The sequence below is a fragment of the Ammospiza caudacuta genome, chromosome 5, assembly GCF_027887145.1.
Source record: "Ammospiza caudacuta isolate bAmmCau1 chromosome 5, bAmmCau1.pri, whole genome shotgun sequence".
Lineage (NCBI taxonomy): Eukaryota > Metazoa > Chordata > Aves > Passeriformes > Passerellidae > Ammospiza > Ammospiza caudacuta.
Window position 1 is genome coordinate 5039469 of NC_080597.1, and position 12045 is coordinate 5051513.

The 12045-nt window shown below is 52.3% G+C and overlaps 1 protein-coding gene across 1 annotated transcript; it reads left to right on the forward strand.

Moving 5' to 3' along the window:
• The first annotated feature begins 4034 nt into the window (after positions 1-4034).
• Positions 4035-11721, forward strand: HDHD5 (haloacid dehalogenase like hydrolase domain containing 5). Its single transcript, XM_058805082.1, has 8 exons — positions 4035-4121; positions 4195-4395; positions 4554-4666; positions 5444-5537; positions 5957-5993; positions 6349-6523; positions 6820-7008; positions 7570-11721. Exons 1-8 carry the CDS (start codon positions 4035-4037, stop codon positions 7925-7927), a joined length of 1254 nt encoding a protein of 417 aa, XP_058661065.1. The 3' UTR covers positions 7928-11721.
• The last annotated feature ends 324 nt before the right edge of the window (positions 11722-12045 follow it).

Below are 12045 nucleotides of genomic sequence, written 5' to 3' on the forward strand. Positions count from 1 at the left end.
CAGGGGAAGAAGAGGGAGTCTCCTGTGGGCGGTGTGAGAAGGGCAGACAGACAGACGATCCCTAGGGGTATGTGGAGTACAGCTGTTACCAGATGTGCCTGCAGAGGAAATCACGAGGTCCGTCCATGTACAGCACGCGGAATGGGAAGCTCCAAGCAGACACAGAGAAATTCCCAACGCCTGAAGGGAAAAAGACACACCGAGCATGCAGCACAGGGATGATTTCAGGAAGGGAACAGAGGGAACGATGGGCTAAATCCTGCCTGGGGTGCTGGGGCTCAGCAGGCTCTGCACAGCGCGGGGCTTGGCAGCGCTGCCGCTGTCGGTGCCAGGCTCAGCCTGTGCCCGCCCGCTGGCAAAGTCCCTCCGGGTCGGTTTAAAAATAAGCGCTCCAGCCTGTTGGACAGCCTTGCTCGGAAAAATAAACACGGCAGCGCTGGGCAGAGCACAGGCACACTCTGGGGACAGCTCTCCAAGGGCAGACACCCCCGAGCCCCCCTGGGAGCAGAACAACGCGTTCCCTTCCCTGCCCTCCCTCCGCCGGACCCCGCGTCCCCACCGCATCCCCGAGCCCGGAGCCCCCGAGCCGGGCGCAGCGAGCGCTGCGGGCCCGCCCGGGCCGTGGAGCAGGAGCGCCGCCCGCAGGGATGGAACGGGAGAGCAACCCGCATCGGGGGGATCAAACCCGCTCCAAAACCCCCACCCCCTTAACCCCGCCCCCAAAAACCCCCACCCCAAAAAACCCCAGCCCCAAAACCCCCACCTCAATTAACCCCAGCCCCAAAACCCCCATCCTCAAAAACCCCCACCCCAAACAACCCCCACCCCAAAACCCCCATCCTCAAAAACCCCCACCTCCATTAACCCCAGCCCCAAAACCCCCATCCTCAAAAACCCCCACCTCCATTAACCCCAGCCCCAAAACCCCCATCCTCAAAAACCCCCACCCCAAACAATCCCAGCCCCAAAACCCCCATCCTCAAAAACCCCAGCCCAAAAACCCCCACCTCCATTAACCCCAGCCCCAAAAGCCCTCACACCCAATACCCGCACCGGCAAATCCCTCTCCTTCAAAGCCCCCATAATCCACACCCCCATTAACCCCAGCCCCAAAAACCCCCACCTCCATTAAACCCACCCCCAAAAACCCCACCCCAAAACCCTCACCCCCAAAAACCCCCATACCAAAAACCCTCACCCCCAAAACCCTCTCCCCCAAAGCTCCCACCCACAAATCGCTCACCTCCAAAACCCTCTCTGCCAAAACTCCCACCCACAAAACCCTCTCCCCCAGAAACTCACCTCCAAAACCCTCTCTGCCAAAACCCCACCCCAAAACCCCCATTAACCCCAGCCCCCCAAACCCCCACCTCCATTAACCCCATCCCCAAAAACCCCATCCCCAAAAACCTCTCCCCCAAAAACCCCCAAAACCCTCAGTCCCAAAACCCTCTCCCCCAAAAACACCCATCCCAAAAGTCCCAACCTGTCCCCCTCTTCCCCCCCCACCATAACTCTTAGATATTTAATACAATAATATTTTAAAATTGTTTTAGCAATGAAATCTCTGTGATAGGAAACAGTCTGGATGTCTCTCCCGGTTCTTTTTTGCACCTTGGGAATGAGAAGAAAGGGGCAAAAGTATCCCTACACTTAAAAGGGACTGAGAGACCCCCTCAATGCAGTTCAGTCTAGAGGCACCGAAACCAGCAAGCAAAACAACCCAACCTGTCTAACTTGTGAGTGGCTGTATCATTAAAAGGCCATAAATCCCCGTTAGCAAACACTCTGAGCAGAAATCACAGCAAATCCATCACATTTTCACTCTGCCAGGAGGGACCGCCTCGGTGGATGGCTGAGCAGCACTCGAGACAAGGCTCCTGTGTTTGTCATTAATTTCAGAAAGTCTCTGCCTCTCTCTCTGACTATTTTTCACTGACAGCCAGGGAAGGTGAGGGTTGGAGGCCTCTGGTTTGTACATAGTTGGGAAGGCACGCTTCAGAGTAGCTGTAGTGTGCTGATGGAAGAAAGCTTTAAGCCCAGTTCTTCAAAAAACGAAATATTTTCAGTAACATCTCCAAGGCCAGCATATATTTTGCCAGAGCAGGATGAGCTGCAAACACTTCGAAGAAATTAAAGTGATCCTGGCAAATTGAGGAAATTGCAAAAAATAAACGGTAGGTAATTCAGTTAAGGCACTTAAGGAGGAATAACCATCTGTACAAATGTATATCTCTGAATTGCCAATGCTTTAATAGCTCTGCAAATAGGACTCTAGGTGTTAAAGTGGGTCAAAAACAAATTAAGGTTGGTGTTCATGGCAATGGAAGCGTAAAAACAAACAATTACACTGTGTAATTGATGCCTAAAGTCATACGTGTTAAACCTGCCCTGTCGAGGGACTCAGGAGATCCTGAGCCCAGTCAGAAAGCAAACAAACATTGCTTCATCTCCATGGATGTGAAATGAACCTTTCACTTTCCCCAGGTTTGTAAGGGCCTCAGCTGAATTCAACATCAAGATTTCTGTTTCAGGGTACAGGAAAGAGTGATGCAGTCTGTCAAAGGGTAAAGAAAGTGACCAGAGTTTTACAGAACCTTATTTATCTGTAGGAAAAAGGGTTTGCACAGAAAAGGCTGAGCAAAGGCAGGGCAGCAACTCACAGAATTCTTAAGGTTGGAAAAGACCTGCAAGGTCATCAAGTGCAAACTGACTGAGCACCACCTGTCAACCAGACCACGGCAGTCATTGCCACATCCAGTCATTTCTCGAACACTTCCAGGGACGCTGATTCCACCACCTCCCTGGGCAGTCCATTCCAGTACCTGATGCCACTTCCAGTGAAGAAATTCTTCCTGATGTCCAGCCTGGCACACCCTCTCCTGTTGTTGTTGCCTGGGACAAGAGCCCGACCCCCACCTCAGGGGGAGGTCAGGGAGTTGTGGAGAGCCATAAGGTCTCTCCTGAGCCTCTCTTCCAGCCCCAGCTCCCTCAGCAGTCCTCACAGAACCCCAGACCCTTCAGCTTCGCTGCCCTTCTCTGGACTTGCTCCACACCTCAATTTTCTGCAGGGAGGAGCCCAGAACTGGACGCAGCACTCGAGGCAGCACATCCCCAGTGCCAAGCACACCAGGACAATCGCTGTGCCCGTGGGCTGCCAGAGGTGCCAGGCTGCGGTGCCATTCCCGGGCAGGCAGATGGCAGCCAGGGCCAGCAGGCACCAGCCCGACTGAAGCCAGGCCGTGCCCGGGCCCACGCCTCCATTATCACAAGCAGCTCCCGAGCACTTCCCTCACAGAGCGAGAGCCTCCCGTTCTTTGGCTTTGTGAAGGGCTCAGATAAACCCGCTGCGATTGCACTGCAGGGCTCAAAGCCTTTGGCTCCCTGCTGCCCAAATCTCTACCTACAAGAAAATATCTAACTCTCAATGGGACACCAAGCACATTCTTATCGCATAGTAGACCCTAGCCCCTGACCCATCCTCGGAGCAGCCGCTGCTCTCCTGACCACCTCAGGACTGACAATGCGATTCCACTACAACTCCCCTCGACTCCTTATTCTAGGCCTACTCTCCACTATTCTTGTCATGTTCCAATGATGACAGGACATTGTACGAGAAAGCACATTCCAAGGCCACCATACTCCCACTGCACAAAAAGGACTAGGCTACGGAATAGCCTTATTCATCACATCAGAAGCCTTCTTCTTTCTAGCATGGCTCGCCGGTGATTCTGCACGCCTCTAGCACGGCAGGGCTGCTTGTGGCCAGGGCACCCCCTTTCCCTCCGGGTGCTGCTGCCTCCAGCACCCGCTCTTCTCTCCAGCTCTCGCCAAACCCGCTTTGCCCGGAGCAGGGACGGCAGAACCCTTCCCGGGCACCCTCATTGCCCGCAGCCGGGTGTGGGGGGGCAGGCTGGCGGGGCTCCGGCCGCTCCCCGCGGGCAGCCGCGGGCCGGTAGCGGCGGCGTGCCCGGCCGCAGGGGCGGACGGGAGCTGTAGTCCGGGGCGCCGGGAGCCCGAGGCGGCCGGGGCGGATGGCGCTGCGCGGCTCGCTGCGGGCCGGCCGGGCGCTGCTGTGCGCCCCGGGGCCGTCCGCCCGCGGGCTCTGCGGCCGGGTGCGTGCGCGGAGGGTGCGGGGCGGGCGCGGGGCGGGCGGGAGCTCCAGGCTGACCGTGCCCTCCGCTCGCCTTGCAGCCGCCGGCCTTCGGGTTCCTGTTCGATGTGGACGGCGTGCTGGTGCGGGGCAGCCAGCCCGTGCCCGCCGCCCGCCGCGCCTTCCAGAGGCTGACGGACGGCGGCGGGCGGCTGCGGGTGCCCGTGGTGTTCCTGACCAACGCCGGGAACTGCATGCGCTCGGACAAGGCCCGAGAGCTGTCCCGGGCGCTGGGGCTGCAGGTAACGCTGACGGGGCGGCGGGAGGGAGCCCGAGCGATCCCGGCAGGGCAGCGCCGCCGGTGCCCGGCGTGGCCGCGGCCCGGGGCAGCTCCAGAGCCGCCGGGAGAAGGGGGCACATCCTACCTGCGGGTCCCAGCCGCGCTCTCTCCGTGCCGCAGGTGCCTCCGGAGCAGGTGATCCTGTCCCACAGCCCCCTGCAGCTCTTCAGCCAGTTCCACCAGAGGTGCATGCTGGTGGCCGGGCAGGGGCCCGTGGTGGAGAACGCCCACAAGTATCCTTTGTACCTGGTGGTGCCCTGCTAAAGGCTGCTGATCCTGCCCCAGCCCTGGCACTCGCTTGCTCAGCTTCTGAAGCACAAGGAGACACAAAGGTCACTGGGCTCACCTTATGGGGCAGCGTCCTTATGGACAGGCTCTGGTGCTGTTGATCTCCGTGGTGGTCACTGCCTGGCTCCCCTGTTCCGTGTTTGGGTCTCACGCTCATGACTTCTCCTGTGATTGCTCTGCTCCTGGTGGGATGTGACCATGAGGACTCCATCAGCTTTAGGTGTCTCATTTTTGAGATCAAAGTTGTGCTCCTCCTGTTCTTCCATGGCAAAACCCATTAAAGGTCACTCCCAACTGTACCATGGATGAGATTTTCCCCAGAATCCAACAGCAGTTGAAGAAACTCAAATATGATGGGGCTTTGAGCAGTCTGGTCCTCCTGTGCATAGCTGAAGCCAAGATGCCCAGGTGAAAAGCATGTGTTGTATTTGGTTTAGCCAATTTCATGCTCTTCTCATGCAGATGATCTTTTCCTACTGTGATTTTTTAGCATTTGAATGTTTTAAGAGCTTGGTTGTACAATGTAATTAGTGGAAGCTGGTTTTGTCTGGCTGAAAGCCATAAGGTTATACTTCACCACACTGCTCTGTTACTAGGACTTGCATTCCTTCATCCTGCAGATGCTTCTGCAAGTAACTTACAGAAAAACTGTCACTTAAAAAAAAACAACTAACAATCCAAACAAACCAGTCTCCACAACATTCCTTGATGGTGTGAACTAGCCTGGGGTTCAAGCACGTGGTCACCATAGAGGCCCTGAGGAAGGCATATCCCCTGCTGGACATGGTGGACCTGAGCCGGAGGCCAAAAGAGCTGGTAATTCCCTGAAGCATCGGCAGAAGGGGTGTCCTGGGGTGGCCACAGCACACAGCAAAGGGACGGGGCTGCTGTCACTGAGGTCCCTTAGCAGGAGCCTCTGCCCTTCCAGGGTTGGCTCCTGCAGGAAGGGCAGTGACTCTCCCCTCTCCTGTCTCTGCCTTCCATTGCTGTTCCTTGCAGGGAGGGCTAAGGTGGCTTGGTTGGCATCTCCAGCTCTGAGACAGGAGTACAAGATCTGTGAAATCCCATCTGGGGTGGGGGAGGAGGAGAAATATTCCTTCAGGATTCCAGGTGGCTTTGTCCTGCCTTATTATGGAACTGCCTTGGCAGGTTCAAAGGAGGCATTTTTAGTTTTATTTTGGAGATGGCATTAGGTTTTGCATTACTAATCCAGCCTTACTTTTTTTTTCTGGCAGCCTCCTCCTCCCCCCCCTGGCTTCCCCACTATAGAAGGTAAGCAGAGGCCTGTGTTTACATATGGGCAGCAAGCAGAGCTGAGAGCAAGGCAGGCCAGCTGGGCTGGGAGCTGATGATGTGCTGTCAGCTCACTGCTGTTCATGGGCACCACATTCAGAGGCTACAGCCTTGCTGCTGGGAAAAGCTGGATCAAAGCAAATTTTCCCTGTGCTGTGTGCCAGTATCTGGAACCAGAGGTGCACACAGTGCAGAGATGTGCAGACTGGAGCCCTGGCACCAGCTGTGTTCCACTGGTAGCTGTACTTGCCAGGACAGCCCAGCACAGGAGGGGTTTGTTAGCTGGTGGCTTTTGGATGCTGTGAGTTTCCAAACAGCTCTCAAAATCTTGCAGGGGTGATTCTGTTTGGTGAGCCAGTGAGGTGGGAGACGAGCCTGCAACTCATTGCTGATGTACTGCTGAGCAATGGGAACCCTGGGGCAGAGCTGCAGGATGTGCCATACCCTCATCTGCCTATCCTGGCCTGCAACATGGACCTCCTGTGGATGGCTGAAGCCAAGATGCCCAGGTGAGAAGCACATGTGGTGTTTGGTTTAGCCAATTAAACACTCCTCTCATGGAGATATCTTTCTCTACTGAGATTTTTTAGCATTTGAATGTTTTAAGAGCTTGATTGTACAATGTAATTAGCAGAAACATGAAAGCTGCATGAGAAATAAAGGCTAAAGCTTGGGCAGCAGCAAAAGGCAGACCACTGTCTGTGGAGGGGTGTGTGGGCACCACATCCAAAACAGGCAATAACCAAGGAGTGCTTGCTGCATCAGTGCTGTTACTGGGGATGCTGATGCCCTCCTTTCTGGGCAGGTTTGGCCATGGCACTTTCCTTCTCTGCCTGGAGAGCATCTACAAGAAGGTGACAGGCAAGGAGCTGAGGTATGAGGCCCTGATTGGCAAACCCAGCCCCATCACCTACCGCTACGCCCAGTACCTGATCCAGCAGCAGGCAGAGAAGCAGGGCTGGAAGGCTCCCATCCGACACCTCTATGCAGTTGGGTAAGAGACTTTTTCCTGCTGGTTTCCTTAGGGAGTTGGAAACTGACTGCTCTTTAGTGGTGGTGGAGTTTTGTTTGTTTGTTTTATACTTGCTGGGTTTTTTTCCTCTCTGGATATTTCTAAAGTTAATATCAAAATTCCCATGGTATCTCTGGAGCCTCACATCCTGTAACAGAGGCTTGCTGGCTTTTTGTACCCTACACAGCAAAGCTGTGGACTGTAGGATGCAGAGTGCACAAAGAGCGACTCAAAGACAAAATTAAGAGACCCACTGTTAGCTCAGTTTGGCCAAAGACTTTGGGAATATAATCCAGTCATGGCTGAAACTGCTCTGGGTGCTTGGGATGTGCTGTGTCCCCTTTGAAAGGTGCACGTGTCCTGAGCAGGACTCACTGCCCACTCCAGCTGCCCCTCTTGATGTTAGCAACTATCTCCCAGCCCTTTCTCTGAGACTGCTGTCTCAGTCCCAGTCCCTCACAGCCAGAGGGTTTGTTTCTCATTTCTGAGCCCGCTCTCATGGGCTTGTTTCTCCTTTCTGTTTCACACCGTGACCTTACCCAGGGATAACCCCATGTCTGACGTCTATGGGGCAAACCTCTACAACAACTACCTCAAGTCAGCTCAGCAGAACCAGGTCCAGGCTGGGCTGAAGAGGAGCCCACAGGCAGCCAGTGCCCAGGCTGAGGTTTCCCTGGAGCTGAGGAATGACAGCACCAGCTCAGTGGAGAGCTGTGAGTCCATCCTGGTCTGCACCGGGGTGTTCCGCCCCGGCGGCGCCGCTCCCAGGGAAACAGGGGAGACAGTGTTCCATGGACACCGGGACTTCAGCTTCGACCCCAGCCTGGTGCAGCCATCCCACATCGTGCAGGATGTGGATGAGGCTGTGCAGCTGGCTTTTAAAAAAGAAAACTGGAGCTAGGGGTTCAGACAGAGTGCCTAAAGATCTGCTGTAAGGGGTTTTATGTACTGGAAAGAGGGGAAGAATGGGGAGGGACCTGGGGTGATTTTCTAATCTAGATAATGTTAAAGAAAACTCCCTGTTGCAGCACTAAAAGCCCCTTAATTTTTTTAAAGCTCATCTGCCATCCTGACAGCTGCCCAGAGACTTTCAGCTGTGACTGTACATTGCTGCCAGCCATAATTGAGCCATAATGGAAACAGGGTATAAGGAGCAGGCTTGTCCCAGCAATCCCGGTTTTGTTCAGCTCTCACGGCTCATTCTTTTCCTTGCTTTGTGTGCAAAGATCAGGGGAGCCCACCCTCCTATTTGTGGGGTGTTTGAGGGCAAAGCTCTTCCCCACACAAGGAGCCACCGTCAGCCATTTGTAGAATGTGCTGTTTGTCCAGGCTGTGACTCAAGCACACCAAAAGCTGGGCTGTGGTGGCTCCGTGCCAAGAGAAGGCTTTAAGTCTTAACATTCTCCTCGTGAAGAATAAGTGCCTACAGACTTTTAACAAATTCTCTTTGCCTGGGGATTTGCCACTGCATCACTGTCAGCCTGAAACAAAGTTCTGTTTTGCAGTCATCTGGCAGCTGTGGAGAGGCAGGGCCCCTCAAAGGAAGCTTCAGTAGCCAGAGCGACTTGCTGCAGGGCTGAGGTGAAAGTTATATTGTTCCCTCCCCGCTATTTAGCATTCTGTGAACACCCCTGCCTTTTCACATCCCACCAGGGAGCCAGCAGCCTGTGCTCAGCAGCAGAGGAAACCACCATAGAGTTTGAATTGGCAGAGTTGTCTTTGCCCAGAACTCAGTGCTGCAGCAAGAGGCTTTTTTGGCACCCACTCTGATCCCAACTGTTGCAGGGAATATCCACCTGCTCCAGCTGGCACAGCTTCCAAGAGGGGCCCTTCTCTGGAAAAAGGGCCAAACAAAAAGAGTCACAGTCCACCTCTGCTCCTTCATGGCATGCAAAGATTCAAAGAGAAGATCAGTCAAGCAGGATGGTACCAGAGCCCCAGATCCCCAGGCCTGACCTTTTAGAATACAAGTGTCTGTGTCTTCCAGTTCTTTTGTTCCTGTCATCCCTCATGTGGTTTGCAGCTCAGGGATACCCCATACAGTGTGACCTCTGGTCCCTCCTCTTTCTTTAACATGCAGGTAGAGTCCCCCTCACATGAATTAGCAGCTGGGACTTGCCTGCCCAGGAACATTTCCCTAACAACATGCACCTTCTGCTCTCCTATCCAGAGAAAGACAGGACTTGTGTCTCCATAGACATTCCAAAGAAGATAAACAAAGTTTGCGTGAGAAATTAGTGTGAAAGATTGGACTTAGCAAGGAGTGTCTTAATTCCAGAGGAGCACTGTGATTTTAGAAGCACAAATCAGCCTGTGTATAAGATGAAAAGCCTTGGAACCACACAACTGAGTTGATTTTCCTAATTGCAGTCAGCTCACACCACACTGAGGTATCAGAAATGGGTCTGCTCTGCCTCTTCTCTCCTCCTTCCTGCTTTACCAGGCAGCTCCATACCCAGGGTGCAAACATGTTCTGCACACAAGTTTGAGTCCTTGATTCAAATCTCAGCATCCATGTGCACTGAAACTTTGCTCCATCAGCTCTCCATCCTCTCAATACTGATGTATCTTCCTAGGAAGGTCACTGCAGCATAGGCTCAATTCTCAAGTTGTGCCAGGCTCTGTGTGTGCAGCAGATTTTGTGCTCTCTCAGTTATCCAGGCAAAAGAGTTCCTTCTCTGTTTCTCTATCCTTCCCTTCATGAATAGGAGCAGAAAAATACCTCTTTGCATGTGTTTCCCTCAGTGAAATCCACAACAGGAAGCAGTTTCTTCCTCTCTTACCATTACTTGGGGTTCTTCTCCTTTGTCTCATCAGAACAAGAACTGCTTGGCTGCTTCTAAAAGAAGCTGTAATGGGAGGGACATGGATTTGAATCCTTTTCCTTTTGCTGCAGAGAAAAGGAAATCACCATTTCATCTCGTTGCACAGAACAAGGGCTTGTCTCCAGTTCCCAGAAGGGCAGGCACTTGGGATATAACACAGGGAAGGTCCTTTAGCTGCAGCACCTCTCCACAGTCACAGCCGTGGAGCTGAAACTGGAGCCCAAACCCCATTTATTCACAGGGTGGCTCCAGTGTCCCTCAGCCTCCCTTTTCAGAGATGCCACCCACTGCAGAAGAAGGAACTCTCCCTTTGCTTGCAGTGCTTGCTGACTTGGGTGTAACTTTGCTGGCATTCCTGGGCATGGTCCTCCTAGCCAGACCTCAGGGAGGTGTTTGCTGGCAGGAAGGAGCCACACCTTCAGCATGGTGTGACTGCAGAAACGCTGAGCTCTGTCCCTCTGCAGCCAGCCCTGGCAGGGCTCTGTCCTGTTCCTTGCTGGAAGTGTGGTGCCAGTTACTCAGAGAGAAGGTGCTGCTGGACCCCTGTGCCCTGAGGGCTGTGGCACCTCTCCCAAGGAAGGAAGGAAGGTTTGCATTTGCACAGAGAGGGAGCCAGGCATCTCCATCTTTGGAATAGCAGCGGAGGTGAGCTGACTGATGTGAATCTGCTTCAGATGCCAAATCTGCTTTTAGCTCTGGATCACTTTTTTTTTCCCCACCACTCTTAAAAATGTGTAGGAGGAACTTTGGTGTAAGGAACTTTAAAAAAATGCTTTGCTTGCGAGTTGAAAATTGAACAGAAGGGAGGAGAAGGAATCTAGAAATATCTTGTACCCTTTGCCTAATTCATACCAAGTAAGGTTGCATAAAAAACTCTGCTTTGTTGCTCTCTGTACTAATTAGCCAGATGGGCTGCCCTTGGTCTGAGCAATGCAAAGACCTTTCCCCTCTTCCCCTTCTTAGCTCCCTGACACAGTGCACTTTGCCCAAGTCCCTGCCTGGGAATTGCATGATGGAGTAGGGAATCTGGCTTCTCCAGCTGTTCTTGGACACTGGCTTGATTCTGAAAGGTTTCTGTTGATGGCATTGCTTGGCAGGTCTCGTCTGTTCCATGAGCTGTGCTTGAGTGTTGTACAGGCTTGTAGCTTATGTCCAGTTCATTTATGGACATTTGTTATTGCCAGAATTCAGTGAAATCCTTTTTCCTTGGAGCTGCAGCTTCCTGCAGCTTGTCTGGAAGGAAACGCTTCCTTTGTCTCATGTATTGCTCAGAAGAGGTTTCTCCAAAGGAGTATTTCTGTCCTTTGGAGCTGTCATCCTTCTGTGCAGGCTGTGGGACCAAGCAGGAGAGGGGACTTCACTGCTGCTCCAATACCTTAATATTTACATGGTGCACTGCCCTGTACAGCAAACAGGGCAAAGACCTGATCCTAACAGCTCCATCTTCCAAAGATAAACAGGTTTCAGTCAAGCCAGAAGGGAGCTTGCAACTGAGGCTAGTGGGAAGGAACAAGGGATTGACTTGTTTTGGATCTGAAACCAAGAGCTTTTACAGCATGCAATAACACCGTGGCCAGAGAAGTGAATTCCTTTATTCCACAGGACACGTGCAACTGCTAACCTGGCATTCAGGGCATCAGATAACACTGCTGTCCCCTTTCTTCCAGTCCTAACCCTGCCATGCCTTTCTCCCTCCAATAAATGGTAAAATGTTTCAGATTGTGTCATGTGCACTGTAGAAGTGATTATATATCATACAGAGAAATCACAAACTGTGATTATTTTAGATTTCATATTAATTTCAGTGCAGTTACAGAGTTGCTGCTTTGTTCAACCACATATGTAAAATAATAAAATGTTTTCTTTGAAATTAATTTTAACTTCCTGTGTGTACATTTAATGGATATTATCCTGCTCTCTTTCACATCTTTGCCCTAGAAGACTATTAAGGCAAATTCTGTTTGCTTTTTCTTTTTTTTTTCCCTGTTCTTCAAGCTACTACCAGATTTTCTTGAGAGACCCACCCTGAAAGATACCCCTTCAGCAATTAACTGGCAAACTTTCACACTAGAACCAAAAGCTTCCCCTGATTTCAACAGAAAATTCAAAATCCTGCTAGGTGAAACCATCATCTTTAATAATCTAGAAACAGCCAATATAAAAACTTTTTATATTTTATCAGAAAATTTCCTAT

What these genes read in the sequence shown, in the direction of transcription:
- HDHD5 (XM_058805082.1), top strand. Translation starts at nt 4,035, where the DNA reads ATGGCGCTGCGCGGCTCGCTGCGGGCCGGCCGGGCGCTGCTGTGCGCC. An exon ending in GGCTCTGCGGCCGGGTGCGT is followed by an intron (nt 4,122 to 4,194) that starts GCGCGGAGGGTG and finishes CTCGCCTTGCAG; the next exon opens with CCGCCGGCCTTCGGGTTCCT. An exon ending in CCCGGGCGCTGGGGCTGCAG is followed by an intron (nt 4,396 to 4,553) that starts GTAACGCTGACG and finishes TCCGTGCCGCAG; the next exon opens with GTGCCTCCGGAGCAGGTGAT.